A 20,770-nucleotide genomic window follows, 5' to 3' on the forward strand; every position below is an offset into this window, starting at 1 on the left:
TGATTTCAGAGAGGAAGGGAGAGAGATAGAGAAATAGAAACATCAATGATGAGAGAGAATTATTGATTGGCTGTCTCCTGCACACCCCCTAAGGCAGGGGGAATCGAACCCGCAACCTGGGCATGTGCCCTTGGCTGGAATTGATCCTGGGACCTTTTAGTCTGCAGGCCGATGCTCTATGCACTGATCCAAACCTGCTAGGGCTGAACAAGTTTATCATAAACTTGATTTCTGTTAGTTTCTGGGTTTCTTGCTTTTAACTGTTTATCAACTTTCCTTTATTAATATAACTCCTGTTGATAATCATTTTAGAACAAAAAGGTTATTCAGATCTTTTACCAGTAGTAGCTCTAAAATTTGCTAAATATTGTTACCATTTATAATCAGTAATAAGATATTTTTTAAAGTTCAGACTTTGTTACAACAGTTTTCATTTCTTCAAAGTGTGCTTTCCAGAATGGTTACTGGAACTCTAGGTATCCTCAAATTAAAGCAAAACCACACCATAAGCAAATTGTGAAGTAGGTAAATCAAAGTTCTCTGTGCTCAGATTTCACACTGTTTGCCCCCATTCACTCATTCACTGATTCATTGTTTCTTGAACAACTTCTGAGTGACAGTTACTCAGAGTCAAACAAGACATAGTTCCTGAATATAACAAGCTTTAGTCTTGAGAGAAATTTTGCATGCTATTCTAAGTTTTATGAAAAATGCACAATGGATAAAAAAATGTGTTATGAGAACATAGTTCATGCTTAAATACAGTTGGTACTCAATGTTTTAACTGTATTGAAGAAGAATTTAAGAAGATAATAAGAGAAAAAGGTATTTGTTACAGGCAGAGAAAACACACTTGTAAAAACACAGAAGAGTAAAATAACAAGAGGTCCTCCAAGGTATAGAAAAGTTAGTGTATTTTGGAGAGAGGGGGTTGATATTAGCAGAAAGCTAGGGGTCAGAAAATAAAGACTTTGTGTCATTTCCCTGAGAGCTAATCTGTGACACATTCAAGTTTAGGTTTTAGAATAAGCATATTGTTATGAGTGTAGATTTAAAGTGCTAAATACCATGCTAAGTGAAATAAGTCAGATGGTAAAAGCCAAGAGCCATATGATTTCACTCATATGTGAGATATAAAATTGAAAGCAATAAATGAATGAACAAGAGAAACAGACAAAACCTCATAGACACAGACATAGACAACAGTATGGTGGTTACAGAGGTAAAGGGAGGTTGGAGGATGGTAGTAAAGGATAAATAAAGGGGTCAAATATATGGTGACAGAAGATGTGACTTTGGGAATTAAAGTCACAATGCAATATACAGATGATGCATCATAAAATTGTACATTTAACTAAAAATTTTTAAAAAGGGCTAACAGGGCAATGTATGCAGCTGTGCATGTTGTACACTGCACAATCTAGGAGGCATCCTCCATGCAGATTACAGTATGAATGGCTCTCCTTGGAGTAGAATAAAATATTGCCCTGATGTCAGAAGTGGGGAGAAGAGAATTCAGCATCAATTCTCAAGACTTTTCTCCATCTTTCAACTCTAGTACTCAGTACCTTGGTTTCTTTGCTCTACTTCGTCATAAAATATTATTCTCATTATGCTTCATTCTTACTAATAAATGACCAATATCAATAACCAAATGAAAGCTTCTATAATTTATAAATGAACTAGAGGCCTGGTGAACAAAATTCGTGCATGGGTAGGGTCCCTAGGCCTGGCTGGTGATCAGGGCCAATTGGGGCCTTCTGGCTGCTGGCCGGGCCTCCCTTCTTTGGCTGCTGTCGGCCAGCTGGGGCCTTCCTCCATTCTGCACCACCCCCGGTAGTCAGCGCATGTCATAGTGAGCGATAGAACTCCCGGTCTCCCTGAACTCCCGTGGGAACACTTTGCATACTAGCCTTTTATATTTATAGATGAGTGAGAAGTAATAAAAACGTATTAAGCAATGTCATCCCAATAAATTTAATAAAATAATAAAATAAAAATAAAACCTTTCAACATCAAAAAAATTTAATCCTTATAATAATAATTTGTGAAGGTTAGTGATCTTAAACACCTTGTCCAACTTCACTCAGCTAAAAGTAGACAAACATGGGTTGAACCATGGTCTGTGTGATACTAAATTCTGTGCTGTATGTCTATATTTGTCCCTCCTTCTAAGGATTTGAAATTCTGATAGAGGAGGCCAAACACATACATTTAAATAAATTGCAAACAATGGCATAATAAAGTATTAACAGCAAAGAAATAAAAATAAAAATAATTCAGTCTAATTCTAGAATTCCAGGCAAAAGTGAGATTATTTTAGGCACTGAAATCTAATCACCATTTCCTTTTAGTCATTGATGTAGTAATATGGACACTCTTCACATCATCTGGGAAATGTCTTAAAAGGAAGATTTCCTAGCTCCATTTTAAACTCTTGGCAATTAGAATCTCTGATAAACTCTTCAGGTAATGTAGAATGGGTATTGCCAAACCCTGAGAACAACTGCTTCAAGAGTGATCATTCTACTCTGTGAAGAATACAGTCTAGATCTGAGCTTAAAACTTATGGTTTACCTATATCTGAAAATTTCCATCAAGTACACAGCACAACTACATGACTGTTCTCTGTGGCACACTCATTTAGAAGATTGAGATTTTAGTATCTTAGGCTACTCATCTCTGTTCAGCAACAATCAGGAAACACACTCTCATATAGCAGGCTCTCCTACTCTAACTGACTTTCCTACATAATCATCATTTAAACAACTTCATATCCAGGAAAACCATTGCCTTATTTTATTTTTATTTCTAAATCAGTTTGAATCACCAGAAATGTCTTCCCCATATGCAATCAAAATCTGAACCTGACTGTATGCACTGTGTTCTATCCATTTGTCCAAAATAGTATCTTATAGGACTATGTATCGAAAAAGATCTTACTTCCCTTCTATATCCAAACACTTTTGATGACATCACTTATTTTTCCTCCCATAATTGTTTCTTTCCTCCCACATTGTTTCTAAGCATGCTGATCTTCTGAATGAGTGCATTAGCTTTGCAATACCCATCTTGAAATCTGACATTCAGAATGGACTGCAACCATTCAGGTATCATCTGGCCAGTGAACATTTTATTGAATTAATCTCTGCTCTGTATACCATAAATACTACTGCTAATAAAGCCCAAGACAGTATTTGCTGTTAGAAAAGCCATATGATATTGGGCTTGAAATCAACCCAAATCTTCAAGCCTTACTTTCTGTTTCTTCGTTTGTTTATAAACAAATATGCAGACACTGTTCATGCTGGAATTTTATGAAAAATTTAGGTGCAAAACTTTATTTTCGCATTTCCAGTTTCATCATAGTTTAATATTTTAATTGGAGTTAAATGAGAATACATTTGATATCTTTATTGTATTATTTTAGACATTAGCTACATATCCCATTTTTAAATGCTAAAATGTAAGTGTATGTTCTTTTGTCTATATTAGTCAATGACGAAAAAGTTAAACCATAATGGGTTTTACAATTCTTGTTTTAGTCTTTGATTCTAATCTGTAAAAACTATTCTTCTATGTATGCAAATATGACAACCCTTTAAGGTTATGAAAGAAGAGATGAATACACTATTTGTAAACTTAACTCCCACATAAATGATCAAATAAACTTTTAAAATAAGAATACATAGAACATCTTAATCTTTTAAGCTTTAAAATAACCATTAAATATTTATATGTATTGAAAATAACACTTTTAGGACACACTGGAGCAATTGATGATAATATTAGTTTCCTCTTTTATAGTTTCCTTACATGAAGCTGATTTTAAGAAGGTGATCTGGCTACCATTCATAACACATGATTTCAAAATATTTTAAATCTGGTTACCACAGCTAATCGCTAATCTTTTTGGAATAGAATATTTAAGTTAATAAAATTTCTTATTTTATTAATATCTTGATATTAAGAATTTTTATTTTTATAATAGGGCATGCTTCTAACTATACTCATGTATTTATGTTGACTCATCTTGAGATACTTACTTGTTAGTATAGTAGTCATACAATAGCTTGTTGCAAATGGTATTAAAGTAGATATTACATGAGTACATATTTATCAATGTGCTCTGCTTTAAAAACAAACAAACATCTTGCTTGCATCCCTGAAAAATCTTTTTCATATTCTCTAGTTCTTTTCCATATTCTATAAAATATTTTCATATTTTGAAAATTCCCACATCATCAAATACCATGAAATAAATTGAACTAAGCACATTTCTAATAAGAAAAAGGTATACATTGTGAATATTTCCAAGCAATCATCTATCAATTAATAAAAAATTTGAATCAAACATAGTGTAATGTGAATATTTATTAAATTTACGTGGGGAGAATATGGTTTTTATACACTGTTCACTCAACTTTGCTGCATGTTTGAAATATTTTATAACGCAAAAAAAGAGAGAAAGGTTTAAACGTTTTTGTACTTAATGTAACATAACATCTTTTAAGTTCAGCTATGCACATAATATGTATAATACACTGTTTTCATTCTGAGAAAAAACTTCCTATACTGCATCTACCAATTAAAATTTTCATGACCACCAGTGCACAAAATGATAAAAATAAAATATTATTTAAACAATTGGAAGTCAGATACATTAATTATATTCCTATTATTCCTTAGTATTTGTAGAAAGTCACTCTAGGTAAGAATAGTTAACATTTTAAAGTAGTTTATAATGTCCAGAAAGCCCTTATAAGGGGGCTTAACAATAAGTGTGACCTGATGTTTTGCTGAAAGTAAATCTAAATGCTTTTTTTCCCCTTGCTATAAGAATTTGTCAGGAGGAAATAGTAACATCCATAATAAAATGAAAGCTTCCCTTTATTCATGCATAGGCACAGAAACAAATTCAAGTCTAATGGATATATACAATGTAATCTTAGTGATGCATTTAAACATATAATGTTAAAGAAGATATTACTATTACTTCTTATTTCAAGCTTGCACTAAGTAGCTATTTGTATTATAATAAGAAAGAAAAAGAAAAGATGCTTTTTGAGGATATTTCAGTTTAGTATAATTATTTATCTTGTGAAGTTAAAATAATGCATTTTCCTCTCCTGTCTTTTTCCATAAACAAAAGACACAGTGCCAAGACCCAAACATAAGAAATGGTAAAATTATATATTTTTCTTTTTTTTGAACAGAAATAGTAATGCCAAGTTCAGTTTGTTCCATTGGTTTTAAGCCAAATAAATGGCAAAAAATAGTGAAAAGCCTGGTCTCATCATGTGTCATAGGTTTCTATTAAAGTCCTTATATAAATTTCAGATCCCTGTGCTGCGTGAGACACCATCACTCCTGTGCTTAAAAAGCCCTTGTCATGAGAGCAAGGGGACAGAGGGAGGGAGGAGTCACAGTGGCCTTGCGAATGAGAGGAACACATGTTCTTATATGGGAACCTATATGTTTAAATTCTACCTTCTTCTTAATTCATATCAACATGAAAAGTTTTCCTCATACCCTAACATCATTTTAGAGTTCACCCTGAAATATGGCATTATAGATATTAAAATGAGGAGCTCTCACTTTACCTGTATACTTAAAAATAGAAAGCTCAAATGCAGAGAAATAGCATAAATAAAACAACAGAAGCTTGCCTGTATTATTTATACTTTAGAAGTCACTTCACTAAGTCCTAGAAGGTTTCTACGTTTCTATATTGATTAATAGAAACTTTCCCAAGACACACTGGTTCTTCAAAACTTACTTGAATGAATTAAACTCCAAATTTATAAATTCTAACATGTTTTCATGAATTTTACAAATATTTATTAAAAATCCACTCTGTGCTGGGTTGCCACCCTCAGCATAAAATAAAACCAACTACTGGGATTATGCTATTTAGCAAAACTTAGTTAAAGTCATGTTCTATTTCTATATCAAGAAGAAAACCAAAATGTCCTGCGATTAGCTTTCACAAACTTACTTGGTGCACTAGAATATTTTTCAAAAATCATAAAGACCAAAGAATACAATAACCATGCATCATATGGTCACATTTTTGAAGTACGAGAGAATTGTCAACAAGTTATGGCAGAGAGTCACCCTAATCATGAATAGGGGTAATGACCAGTAAAACTGGGTTTACGACATAACACATCACCAAATCACAATGCTCAGAATCAAAGGGCTTTTATGTATGTTTCTAACTTTCTCAACATGGCCCTGAAGGTCTTTATCTTGCTTCATGAAGTCATCTTCTCTATTTACTAATCCTTTCCCCCTGAGGTCTCTTCTGTATTATCTTTGATAGATAACTTCTTTTCATTCCCCTGCTCCCAATCCTGTGAGAACTAGAGCTTTTACATCTGTTTGCACTTCTTTATCTTCCTGAGTAATCAGGTTGGTTTACGTTTGAAATTTCTGCTCCATGTTTGTCTCATCCACAATTGCCTTCTGAGATCTTTTTTTTCCTCCAAAACTTTTAAAATTGATCTTTTAAGTGTATATCACTGTCTAAACAACTTTCTGTGGACTTGGAGTTAAAATGATTTGAAAAGTACATAGTTACAAAATTCTAAAATGGAAAGAGTCGTAGAGATCCAAGTATGAACTGTCACCCAGAAGTATTTAACCATGGGGCCACAGGATTCAGTAAGCAAACTATTTTGATTCAAGTTTGATAACTTGCAGACTTCCAATAAGAGCAAGCTTTAACTTGTAACACTCAGAGTTTTCCAGAAATTGGTCACTGCATCAGGCGTCACCACATACACAAAAGCAAAACAAAACAAAAACAGAAATATGCTTTATGATCTGGAAAATCAAAGCTGACAAGAAGCTTCATCTTTGTGACTTTTGAGATCATTTCAGTTCACACATATCTCTAATGTTGTCCAGGATTTTGCTTTGTAATTATCAGCACCAGTTACTTCACTAATTTTCCCACAAGGGCTACATTCTACGCACAATGGGACAGCCAATTTATGCTGAAAATGGAACTGACAAGCAATCTTCATTCTCTAATGTAAAACTTTGTAAAAAATCAGTAGCTTTGATGATAATAATATAAAATCAAGTGGGGGTGCCATTAAATAACCTTTTAGTCTGTCCTGTAGAATGAAAGAAAAATACCTATATCATAAATAAGACTGTTATATATTAGAAATGCATATTTTACATATATCCTGGATATATTACTAAGAAATTAAATAAATATATTCACTACCTCCAGATTTCTGAGTTGCACTAAGAAGGTACCAAAAACCGGCGTCTTGGTGCTTTTTTGTTAGTATATCAAAACAGATGTCCATATTTACCTAAACAGATCAACCAATTCCTATTTCCATTACCTTAATTTACACCTTCTAGTTAACTGGCCTTCTAACTGTCCTGGGACCTTTTTTAACCTCACTTGACCTTCACCTACCACTCTATCTGATAAGTTGTTCTAGTCAGTATAGCCTAGTCTTAGATTTTTGTCTCTTATGAAAATCATAATATTCAGCACAATCCTTTTTCATAAGTTTTATCTATAAGTAGAATAAAAACTTTTAAATCTACTCCCAAACTTTCTTTTTAGAGTATCTAATATATAAAAGCCTAATAAGCAAAGTGTCCCCTTGGGAGTTTGACTGACCGGGAGTTCTATTGCTCACTATGACGTGTGCTGACCACCACGGGGTGGCGCGGAATTAAGGAAGGCCCCGGCTGGCAGCTGGCAGCCAGCAGCCACTAGGGGTGCACGAATCTTGTGCACTGGGCCTCTAGTGGTTTTATAATTAATGAACAACAAGATCTTACTGTATGCCAAAGTGCATAAAATCACCCAGCACACAGTAAAAATTATTTCCTTTTGTCAGGTATTGCAATTCAAAGATAAAGTGAACATTGCAAGTTAGCATATCTTTCTTCTGTTATTCTAGCAAGTGGAAAGCAAAACTTTAGAGCTGCAAGATTAGTTTCCAGAATGTCTATATTTTATAGGAACTTCAATGCAACATAATTTAAATGCAAAATACTTGCATTAAGTTTCTTAATGTTTACATCAAAATATATTAAAAATATAATTAAAGATGAAAATGCAAAAGTGGTCAGAAACAACTTGTGGCTTACAGTGCTAGAATTATTTTTATTTTTTTCAGAGTATGCTTCTGTGCACTTAGTAAATATGACTATTTCTTAAGCTATTCACTGCTCCTGCAGATAAATACTGGTCATCTATAATGCTTATTTCACTTCTTCATTTTGTTTCATATAACGTACCAGAAGGTTCTGACTTGGCAAAAGCAAGCATAGTCAGTGTATGTGTCATAGAAATGATATCCACAGTCCCCAAGAAAAGGTCATACAATAAGTATTAAACATGTTTACTAATCTATAAGCAAGGGGGTGCATAAATGCTAGTGGCAACTCCTGCTTTTATTTCTGTGGACTTGTTTGATTCCAGTTCATCGATGCCATTTTAGAGGGACCAGAGCCTTTAATAAAGAGTGACTTAATCAAGGTCATCCATTAGTTCACTTGAATCATGTGTTCTGTGCAACCACTGCCTGGCCAGAGCCACGTTCTCTCTTAGGCTGCTCCTCTGAATCACTTGAATGCTTAGAGTGTGGAAAGAGTGCATTTTTTTCCTCCTAGTTGTCTAGGACATGATTCTACTGTGAGTAAACTACCTCACAATGAAATGAATATGCTCTTTAAAATTACTGTTTGGCAGATGTAAAGATGGCACCTGAAAGCATGAAAGCATAAATGCTTGGAGAAGCATTTTTTCCATATGAAGTGTCAAATTAATCAGTAAATAATTACTTATTATCTCCTATGTGCATGGCAAAGACAGTATGCTGTATTCTCAGTAGTTCTCAACCAAAAGCCATTTTTTTCTCCTGGGTACACTTGATAGTGTCTGCAGATATTATTCATTATCACAATGCAGGATGGGGAGTTTGCTGCTGGCATCTACTGGGGAGAGACCAGGATGCCTGAAAGGTAATAAACCCCTGGGTTCAGTTGTTAACGAGAAACACCATTTTCTCATCTCCGAGGACAAAGGCAAAGAGAAATGTCCCCGCATCTCCTGACATTGTGGGTGCTGTGGACATTTTCAAAAATATTCTCACCAGGACAAGTTTTCCAAGACTGTGTCATGTAAAGTTTGTCAATGCACATTAAAGACATAACACTAAACTACAACTAGATTCAAAACAATTTCAGAGGATGAGGGGTGGATAGTAAATAAGATTGCCCAACAGCGTAGATCTGCTTAATGGGTTAAATTAAAAATACTTAGAGAAGAATTGAATGAACAAAATGGGTATGCAATTTTTTTTAATTTACTTCATATCACGTAGCAGAAGGGTGGGTTTTAACAAAAACAAACACAAGGCAGAGCACATATCATGTGAATGATGTCCATAGTCCCTAAGACAAGAGGGTCTTTCAATAAGTATTAAACTACCAGGTCCTTCCTTTCCTGCACTATTGTATGAGATTACAAGGCCTCTCCTGAGATGTGTAGAACCCATATATATTTGGTGTGTGATCCCTGCCCATACAAACAAAACTCAACCACATTTCACAACACAACAACCAAAAAAAAAAAAAAAAAGGAAAGAAAGAAAAACAAACTTTCCTTGGAGAGTCACCAAAAAATAAAATTATTATTGCAACAATTTCTAAACTAGCAGTAACAATTGTTAGGTTTATATATGAAAAAGTGAAAAAGGAGAAGGAAGTGCAAGTGAAAAGCACTATGTTTGTGGAAAAAGCTGCATCTAGGGCATGAATTATTCTTTGGCAAAATATAGGGCATTTGGGAAATGTAATGATGGACTCCCATTCTACTCACATTAATCATTGGAATACATTTCTGGGAAATCTGGATGGTTGTATTTCTAAATGTATTAAGTGGAGTTAACTTTAATAAATGTATATGGCGTTATTCTAGGTAAGTCTGAAGGCATTTAAATTCCTCTTCACATTGTCTTCTCAGAAACAAATTATTTAACCCAGAAAAGAACTGGTCTGTCACCAAATTAGACCACTAAGAGGCAAATCCTTAGGTTCATCAACTTTAGGAACTAGTTATCGACAGACTCTTTCTCTTGAATACCCAAGGAGAAAGGATACTGAAGTATAACTTCCCACTGAAATTCATCCTTGAGATTAAAAATAGTGCTGCAAAAGCTAACTTACCTAGGTAGGTGCTTCTATTTCTAGTTTTATTTGGAGACTCCAATACATGGTAGACAATGAAAGCCATGTTTTTTAAGCATACTGACAGCCTAATGTATCTAATAACATTTTCCCCACCAGAATGTTCAGCTATCTTCTTCTATTGTGCATGCAATACTTCAACGAAAAAGCTGTTTCTTCTATAAGAAGTCTTAAGTCTATTTGATAAGGCCTGGCTGGAAGTCAGTAAGTCATCAATAATACACTAAATGACTAAAGAACCTACTAGTCTCTAACTATGGACACATAAGGGCCAGCTTGTTCCTAGTACATTAAAATGTTAGGAAATTTACAAATTCACACTTTGAAGTAATTTTTCCCTACAAAGACCCTCAACTAAGTTATAAGTAAATTAGTGGCTTTGTGGAACCTCCCCCACTGCCCGACCCAGCACTTTTAGCTTTTCAAAGGAGATAAATTTTCTACTGCCTCTCTCAACTTCCCACTGGAAAACTTTTCCTCAAGAATTTAAAAGAAAAAAAAATCCAACTAATTGCCTTCTGAGAATTTCTTCCCCTGACTTCATTTGGTATTACTGGGAATGCTGCCAGATGAAGGAGTTCTGCATGCTGCTGGAAGTTTATTTATCCTTTAGCATCTTCCCTAATTTGGATGATCTACTACTTGAAAGAACATTCTTTTTTTTTTTTTTTTTAAAAAAGAAGAATCAGTCTGAGAGATGTGAGTGAGCTGACAAATTATGTCATGAAAATTATTGAGAATAGAGTAAATAAATGCATTTGAATTTAAATTCTTGCTGAGTCTAAAGAGTCATAAGCAATTAAATGTTAGACTTTATTTGAAGCAATATATGTATTTTTTAAAATCAGAAAGATTTGATATGAAAGGTACACCTTTGTATCCTCTGTGATAATGCACATATGATATAATTTAGGAGGATTAGGTCAAATCTGACACAATCTCTTATTTAGTAAGCATGTCGGGGGGAAAGCCAGGGGAAGCTTATTCTCTCCTGGTAATGATTAATGCCCTCAATACTAGCTTATTTTTTCCTTTATCCTCTGAAGTCAGGCTGACTTTAGATAAAGTTATATGCTTTTGAAGGCCAACGTTGTTTAGTTCATTTTTGACTCCTCCAAGGCTCAAAAAATGCCTGGCACATATTGGTGTTTTTTGAATCAAGTAAAATAGATTAAAATTTGTCTTGAAGTCCAACCTCTCACATCTGTAACAGCTGTCTGCTTTCTACTAGGTATTTCTTGATGATCAGACATCATGCCCCTATCACAGTTTGCTTATATATTTAATATCACATCTGCTAGTCTGAATTACATGCAAATTATATACAGAGTGGCGCAAAAGGAGGTTTACAGTTGTGAGTCTGCAAAAAAGTTTATTCTTGCCATATTATTTATTAATTGTTGTATTATCTCCCACACAAACAACTGTGTTTAAGTATTGCTCTGTTTCCAACCATAACTTTTGAGCTTCTAGAAAGCAGTAACCTTGTCATTCAATTTTTTTTTCAAAGTTATATCTACAATAGTGCTCTACACGTAGTCAGTGCTTAAAATCTGTCTTCATTGAAACTAAACTGAGATGGAATTTGAGCAAGGCCTTGGGGAATTAATAAAATATTAAGAGATCTGTGTTCAAATCCAGTCTGTCTGGAATTCCTTTGGAATTGCTGAAAGGCTTTTGATAGACTTATAGTCCAAGGAAATATAGCAAGATTAAAAAAATCAATCATCTAAAACATACATACAATGTATTTTCCCCCAATGAAAATTACAATTAGATAAGAAGTTATTACTCAATGCTTAATTTATTTATCTGAAATCCCCTCCCCCCGAAGTTTTTTGTTGTAGCTGTATTGTTTTTATTTTTTGGTGCATGTTTTGCTTTTTACCTTGATAATTTTTTTTCTGAGTTGAAGTAAAGTGAGGCAAAGGTGAACTACATTAGGAATAGTTATTTAGCTAGTTGAGAGGTCTAAGAAAGACCTTGATGCTGATAATGGTAATTCATGCAAGAATGTTCTAAGTGCTTTTGCTGTTTTGAACCATTTCAACCTTTTAAATATAATCAACGTTATTTATGAACATATTTTGTGAGTGTATGTAGAATTCTGAAGTTTTATAGCTAAGTGAAATACATTGAATTTTTAAAAACTTTCATTCTGGGGTTTTTATGCTTAATGTTAACACAACACTGTACTTTTATAACAATTTTTTCAATTAATATTGACAATCCAAACCTGAAGATAACATATTCAAATAGGTCATGATAAGAGTAAATATTAAACAAGTTTAACATTACATTACTTTGAAGGGACATGTCATAAGCAAGTAACTTGGCATGTTTGAATATCAAAATGTCTTTGATGGCATTAACCAGAAACCATGGTGGCATTTCTTACTTGTGCTCATCTTTACTTTTTATTGCTTTAGAATCACAAAGTTTTTAACATACATTAATTTCATCATTTCATTAATGACTTTGCAGTATATTCTGATTTAAAATCCTATATAATATAAACCTAATATGCTAAGTGTCCAGTCATCTGGTCATCTGTTCAACCAAAGTGTAATATGCCAATGATATGCTAAGGCTGCTCAACTGCTAGCTATGATGTGCACTGACCACCAGGGGGCAGACACTCCGACTGGTAGGTTAGCTTGTTGCTGGGGTCCAGACAATCAGGACTGAGCGAGACAGTCCGGACACGCCCTGGAACACTCCCGTGGCCCCTCCCTGGCTGGCCAACCTCCCGCATCCCTCCCTGGCCCTGATCATGCACCAGTGGTGTCCCTGGGCCTGGCCTGCACCCTCTTGCAGTCCGAGACCCCTCGGGGGATGCCAGAGAGCTGGTTTTGGCCCAATCCTGCTGGCCAGTCCGAGGGACCCCACTGGTGGATGAATTCATGCATCAGGCCTCTAGTATTATGATATGGACAGAGGGAGAGTTGCTGCTAGAGAAAATGGAGAAGAAGTGAAAGGTAGGAAAAAGCAAGGCATAAATTCTTCTGGGTAATCCAAATTTAACTGGATTTACTAGTCAAATTGATAATGAACAAAAATAAAACCACAGCTATTAGAATAACAACTGGAAACAATTGACTGACTTGGTTTTATTTTCCCAGGGACCTAAATTAAATAGTTAACCATGCAAACTTAATCACTGCATAGGTCCACGTCAGTGCTGTCAAACACCTGGGAGAATCTCACATTCCATAATGAACTTTCATAGACAGTATCTCCCATCCAACTCTCTTTTAAGCATATTTCTTAGTGGCAAGTGCAAAATGTGAGCAGCAGAGGTAAACACGTCCCATCTACTTCATTTTCATTTGGCATGTTTATCATCAGATAAACTCAGGCTGCTATGAAATAAATAATTTTTATATTTCTTCACAAAATATCTTGGGAGGAGAGATAATTTTCTGAAGCTAAAAACTCAGCCTTTATTCTGTCAGGCAAAGTAATTATGGAAGCAAAACAAATCCACATTGTCTAATTAGGTCATTAAAAAGCATAAATGCGTCATGGAAGCTTTTCTCCTTGCCTAAGACATCAAGTAAGACAATGAAAACAGTCTGGTAATATAGAAAGGTTTAGAATTTGTTTCTTTTCAAAATAATAGGTCCTTTCATCTTTCTATTTCCCTAAGATGAAGACAGTTAATTTACAGACAAAATCTGTAATTAGTTCAGGGTTTAGTCTGATTATATTTCAAAATATTTAACCAAACACAGGAAGATAGAGAAAAGAAGAAATACATAGAAAATTATCAAAGGAAGTGAATAAAATCAAGAGAGTGAGTTGCTGATCAAAATGTGTTTGGCAGAGACAAGATGCGTATAAAATCTACATTCATAAAAACACAGCCAATCTGGGATACCAGAAAGCTCTGAGAAGGAATACACTTGCCTCTGCTTTTGGGATTTGAAACCAGACTTTAATTATAGCTAACTTAAGTAAAAACAAATGGCATGATTATTTTGCCTCTTCCTCTATTTCTTATTATTTTTTTGAGTTTTAGAAATCTCATGGCTCAAAGTGTTAAGAAATAAAATGCAAAAAAGAAACAGAAAAAGAAAATAACCTACCTGTGATCCTCTTGGCCCTCGTTTGTGGTCCCATTCTGAATGCCCCATGAGCTGTAAGATAATATAATAATTACAGTAAATTAAATGATACTTATTTTACATGGCAAATATTTTTACTCTTTCTTTAAAGAATAGGCTTTTGAAATGTATGTTTTAATAGTAATGTATTAAATAGTCATCACGAATAAATGAACATACATGAAGTAATAAACTTCTGGTTTAATAGGTAATATTTCAACTGCTAGTAGTTATGAAGATATTTTAATATCACTGTGTGACAAAAAGAGTTTGCTAATGGACAGCTTTACAGTTCATTGTAAGAAACACCCTGAACAGACATTAAACCATGTTAAGCTTTATTTACATACTAGAAGCCTGGTGCATGAAATTCGTGCAAGAGTCCAGTACACTCACTACTCATGAATACTCCTGCCACTAATAATCTAGCTCACTAATAAGGTAGACTATACATCATGTTTACATACATTATCATCTCCATATAACAGCATGACTTCAGTAGATGTAATGACAAAGACACTATTCACATAGCAACAAAAAATAATATACCTTAGAACATTATTAAAAAATGTTTGATAACCATATACAAAAAATGGCAAAGAAGTCTGAATTCTATAAAAATTTCAAGTGTTCAGTTGTATCCACAGAAATTTACAGGTTTAACTCTATTTCAATCAAAAGCTAATTGTACTTTTCAAGAAAATTAAAAACAAACACCCAATAGCCTAATTTTATCTGAGAGAGTAAACTTAAAGGAGTCAGAAAAATATTAGAAAAGATAAAAGTGACATAGTGGTCATTAAAATATATTATAATATTTAAATGGATTATGGGATAATGATTTAAGACTCAAAATATAAATGAATGAGATGTGTTCAGCTCCTTATTTTCGAAATGAACTCAAGTGTATGTAGCAAAAATATATGAAAAAGAAAATTAAAAAATAAATGGGTATTTGATGAGTTATTCAACAAATGAAAGCATAATAATAGATTCTTTGGACTGAACCTTATAAAATATAAACATATATACAAAAGTATTTAAATTTTAAAAAGATGAAACCATCAGTATAAAATAGAATAAAATCCAGGCATATACTATCTTGGAATGTAGAAAGATTTTCTAATTTATTAAAAAACACACACAAAGGTTCAATAGATCCACTATATAAAATCTTCAAATATTATCACAAATACCACATTGATGAAAGATCTGAAGTAAATGAATAATGTATTCCAGTATATTAAGAGTTCTAAAAAATTCAAATAAATATAATACTAGTAGATAACTGGGGGAATTTACAGATAGGGACAATTTACAGGATGAATATAAATAGTCAGTAGACTCATGCTAAAAACGTAATTTTACTGGAAGTGAAAAAATTCCATATAAATACAGACTCATTAGCACCATCACTTACTACAAGATAAATTTGTTAATTAACAAACCAGCCCAGCCTGCATCCTCTCCAATCTGGGACCCCTCAAGGGATGTCTGACTACCCATTTAGGCCTGATTCCACTAGGATCGGGCCTAAATGGGCAGTTGGACATCTCTCTCACAATCCAGGACTGCTGGCTCCCAACTGCACGCCTGCCTGCCTGATTGCCCCTAACTGCTTCTGCCTGCCAGCCTGATCACCCCTAACCATTCCCCTGCAGCCTGATCAACGCCTAACTGCTCCCCTGCCAGCCCGATTGCCCCTAACTGCCCTCCCCTGCTGGCCGGGTTGCCCCCAACTGCCCTCCTTTGCCATCCTGGTCACCCCTAACTTCCCTCCCCTGCTGGCTCGATTGCCCCTAACTGCCCTCCCCTGCTGGCCTAGTCCCCCCCAACTTCACTCCCCTGCTGGCCTGGTCCCTCCCAACTGCCCTCCCCTGCTGGCCTGATCACCCACAACTGCCCTGCCCTGCCAGCCATCTTGTGTCCACATGGGGGCGGCCATCTTGTTTTGGGGTGATGGTCAATTTGCATATTACCTCTTTATTACATAGGATATTATAAATTTGTGCAAGTGTAGGCCTTCCTTCCCTCGGCTGCCTAGCACCAGCTTCCCTCTGGCACCCGGGACCTGGACTTCCCTCGCAGCCCCGGCTTTATCAGGAAGGTAGTCCAGAAGGAAATCTGGTCTAATTAGCATGTTATGCTTTTATTATTATAGATATTTTAATGATCTGAGTTGACCAAGCATGTGGTAATATTTTTAAATGTATACTGTTACTACTTTCTTCAAAGTAATGCAAAGTTATAAAAATCTGTATGCTAAGTAAAATATAATCTAAAAAGGAATGAACTCAAATGATAAATGAGATACTGGAACGTTCTTATTCAACAGAAATCAATAGGGTATTTTTCCCTTTGCACTTGAGGAAATCACAAAAGGGCTTTAACATTTAAACTCTATTTTGAATTAAAATTTTCGAAGCTGAAAATCAGTATTAATTATTTCAGTTGGTGTATGTGGTTTGTTATATTATTTTCTGTAATTTGTTTTTTAAATGCAAAGAAAGAGGTGGTGCTGTGGGCTGGATAGGATGTCAGGGCCCTTGTACCTCTCCATACCTGGCACAGATGGGATGCTGGGTGGAGAGTGGGGAAGTGATGATTCGCTTCATATTAGCACATGATAGCATATGAATATTTATCCTATTTACATATGGAATTTATTTTGCTGTCATAAGAACACTGTTCTCAGAGCATGGACCAAAGACTAAAATAGGCAGAATGTTTTCAGTATTCCTTAAAAAATATTCATAAACTAATACAAAATAATATTAAATGTAAAAATATATATACTTTTGATTAAATGAAGAAAGTATTTAAGGTGGTAAATTCTATGTTATGTATATTTTGCCACAATAAAAAACTGTAAAAAAGCTGTACCAAAAAGAAAACCCCCACAGTGTGGTTAAACTGCCTGACTTACTTAATATTATAGATTAAATTAAAATGAAGCATTGGGGAACTGGTACATATTTCTGTTAAAGCAGAACCACAGGGCTAGTGTTTTAGGAATACAAAGACGCTTCTCTATCCCCACTCCCTTGACTAATGATTAAGACAAATGAAAATAATTGGTCAGTTATAAAAAACAGTAAAGAGGAGAGCTTGCACAATGAAGTCAATGAATTTCAGAATTAAGCGCAAACTGATGTTGATGTTATCTCAATGAGAAAGTCAAAATATCCTGTGAATCAAGCAGGTAGGATTAGTATTAAATTGCAGATGACCAAAGTAGTCATCTGACATTATCATGGGATTAGATAAAAGACATAAATGGGTCATGGACAATGAGGAACTGAAGTTGAAATTGTGGAATTATTATTTTCTTTTTGCAATTGAGTTCATCTGGGCTAAGCTTTCAAGATCAATGAGTAGCAGTATGATATCTAGGCAATTCTGGGAAAAGAGACAAAGTTTATTAACATGACACGATACTGTTTTTGGAGGAGGAATACTAATGATTTTAAGATTCGTTAAGGAAAGGTGCTAGAAATGTAAAAACAGGGGAGGGTACTGACACTGAGACTAGAAAAATTATTAAAAAAGAAAAAACTGAAATATATTTTGGTTGATAAAAAAGTATATGGCTGCTTAATTCAGTAAGGAAAAAAAGTTTGTCTCTCACCATCTATAAAAGATACTCTCATAGCTATCTAACTATGATTACTCCTCTGGGTAACAACATTTTAATAAGCATCTTACCAGAAGGTTTGGGGATATACAGGTCACCAAGGTTATGCCTATATATGGCAAACAAAAATCTTTCCATCTGAGGAAGAAATTCTCTGGAAAAAAAACAACAAAAAAACCCCCACTATCTTTCCTCCCTTCCTCATCCCCCATTAATATCAGGATAGGCAAAAGGAAGACCCTTGTAATTATTCATAGGAAACAAGTATACTTCCTTGAAAAGAAATATAATCTGTTATATAAAGCATTTTGAAAATCCTAACTTCCTTGACACTGTCATTTTTATCCTTATGGAATAAATTCTTCTCTCCCTCACTTTTATTTTTAATAATAAATTTCTACATCACAGCCTTCAGCTAAGAGTATGTTACACAGGACTGAGTGCCAAGGAAAACAAAACTGCTGCCAGACGCAAAATTTAAAAAGTTCACAAGAGAAGCAAAGGAGAAGGCAGCGTGGAAACAAACGGTTCCATCCAAGCAGAGATATTTTTAATAACAGCATGAGAAACAAGGATAATTGAAAGTACATTTCTGTAGGTAAAATATTTACCTTCCTTGTTTATATAGTTTTCCCTCTGCTATTTTCTCCTATTTTTTTGTATATATTATTTAAAAATGCCTCTTTAGGGGCATCTTAGAAGAATAAATTTACCCTTGCTATTATCGAAGAGATGAAAGCTGCAAGAGAACTATGACTAGCAAAAAATTATTCTTTGCATGCACTTAAAAAAGCAAAAGGTTTGATATGAAAAGGGATAACTCTTGTTCTCCCATTATTCTCAGGAAAACGATTCTCCTATTTCACTTGTGGAAAATTACTAAAACATCTTTTTGAAAAATGTATAAAAATACATATAAAGATATAACATTTCTCACACAACTCCCTCTCTTTATTTCATCCAATAATCACTAAATAAACATCTATCGTATGACTACTATGTTCAAGAAACTGTTCTAGGCACAACCTACGCCTATCAGTGAACAAACTAGGAGCCATCTCTATTCTGCTGGCTCTTATAATTCTAGTGAAGGGAGATCAAACACAAAGAAACAAACATATAATGTACCAGGTGATGATAAACCTGTAAAGGAGCTTGAAGTAGGGTAATGGAGGGTAAGGGCTAGGAACAGAACTAATTTATGTAAGTATGTCAGGGTAGTCCTTTCTGAAAGAGTGGTATTTTAGCCAGATATTGTATAAAGTGAGAGTCCCAGACACCCAGATAGATATCTGGAGAACAGATAGGCCAGGCTGAGCAAACAGAAGATGCAAAGACTGTGCAATGGGAGTAGGAATGGTACATCTGACTTATTTTAAGCCAAAATTTTAAAATAGGTTGGGTCTTTTTAGCCATAGGCATATTATTATATATTTTGTATTTATTCCCTTTCACTGGTATAAAATTGTCCAAAAGTTAACCAGTAGCTCCACTAATTAAAGATTACACTTTCTAGAGATAAACTCATGGACCAGGGATTCTCCCTTCCTCAAACTCTTGCTCAATTTCATTCAATACAACGAGAATTTGTGGAGCACGGACCGCATCCTTATACTAGTCATAGTTCATAGCACAATTTTGCTGGCCCTTTACATGTGTTTTGTTTTCAAACTCATAAAATGCATCAGAGCAGAGGCTCGCTGTTAACACCACTTGCTATGCTATGCATGGAACTTTCAATTTGATAAGCAAATTACAGCTCCTTTGCCCCTGGCAGCTCCCTTTGGATTCTTCCCTTGGCATACTCTATTTTTTTTAATGAGTTTACTATGTATGTTTTCTCTCTCCAGAATTCCATGTGGAAAGATGGGTTTGGACTGCTCACTTCTCTGCCCACAGGGCTTACTGAATGGCAGTGGCCTGGCCTGGGAAGATTGGTGATTGACAGTTTGGGCCAGCTTAGCTCCTGTCTAGACCTTGCAAGGGAATACCTCTTAATCCTTGGTGTATTTTTCCTTTTTCCTCTTGTTATCCATGGGGCAAGAAGCCCAAACTGCATTGCATTCTGCAAAAAATCGATACTGGAAGTCTGCATTAGGCTTAGGCCTTAGGCCAAAGGTGTTAGCAGAATCCCTGAGGCTCCCACACATTGTCATCCACCCCTCCTGGGTTCTACATGGCATTTGGCACCTAGGAAGGCCTAATGCAAATGGCACTGAAAAAGACTGAGCCTCCTTTATAATGAAATTTATAAACTGGGAGACTCCAACAGCTTCCTTTGAGGAAACCAGATTATCAGCAGCCTCAGTTCTTAGTCACAGCCCACCTTCACCACTGTCACTTCATCACATCACCCCAAACCCCAAATCCATCCCACTCTACAGGGCATCCAGGGATGGGGATGTTACTGACAATTTCATAAGGAAACAGGACATGGTTACATTACACAGAATACCATGGAAAGCCACAGAAATATTCATCATCGATCTACGAGAGTATTACAAAGCTTTTTGTTGTTTTGTTTTGTTTTTTGGTGTTTTTGTTTATTTTTTTGGCAGCCATCACCACCTCTGCCCTTTCCTCTTGGGGTGGGGCAAGGAAGTAAGTCTTTCAGCTTACTGATCCCAGCCTTCAATGCCTTGATAATCTTGCCCAGAATACAAATATTCTTTTATCATTCTCAGAAAAATTTAGTTTTCTCCCAGTATCCTCATCTTGAATCTTCAGACACATTGGCAGGAAAAAAAGAATTCTTTAGAATTGACTCTCTCAGCAAGCATTGAGAGCCTGAAAACAGTAA

General features: G+C 35.0%; 1 protein-coding gene across 1 annotated transcript in view; it reads right to left on the reverse strand.

The window, feature by feature from the left end:
* The window catches only part of PDE3A (phosphodiesterase 3A), a 247,103-nt gene that overhangs the window by 83,393 nt on the left and 142,940 nt on the right, over positions 1 to 20,770 (reverse strand). The window contains exon 2 of the mRNA XM_014457540.2: positions 14,319 to 14,369. Coding sequence (XP_014313026.1) covers positions 14,319 to 14,369 — 51 coding nt within the window. The remainder of the gene's footprint in view (positions 1 to 14,318; positions 14,370 to 20,770) is intronic.

This window comes from Myotis lucifugus, unplaced genomic scaffold (genome assembly GCF_000147115.1).
Source record: "Myotis lucifugus unplaced genomic scaffold, Myoluc2.0 scaffold_78, whole genome shotgun sequence".
In the NCBI taxonomy this organism is placed as follows: Eukaryota; Metazoa; Chordata; class Mammalia; order Chiroptera; family Vespertilionidae; genus Myotis; species Myotis lucifugus.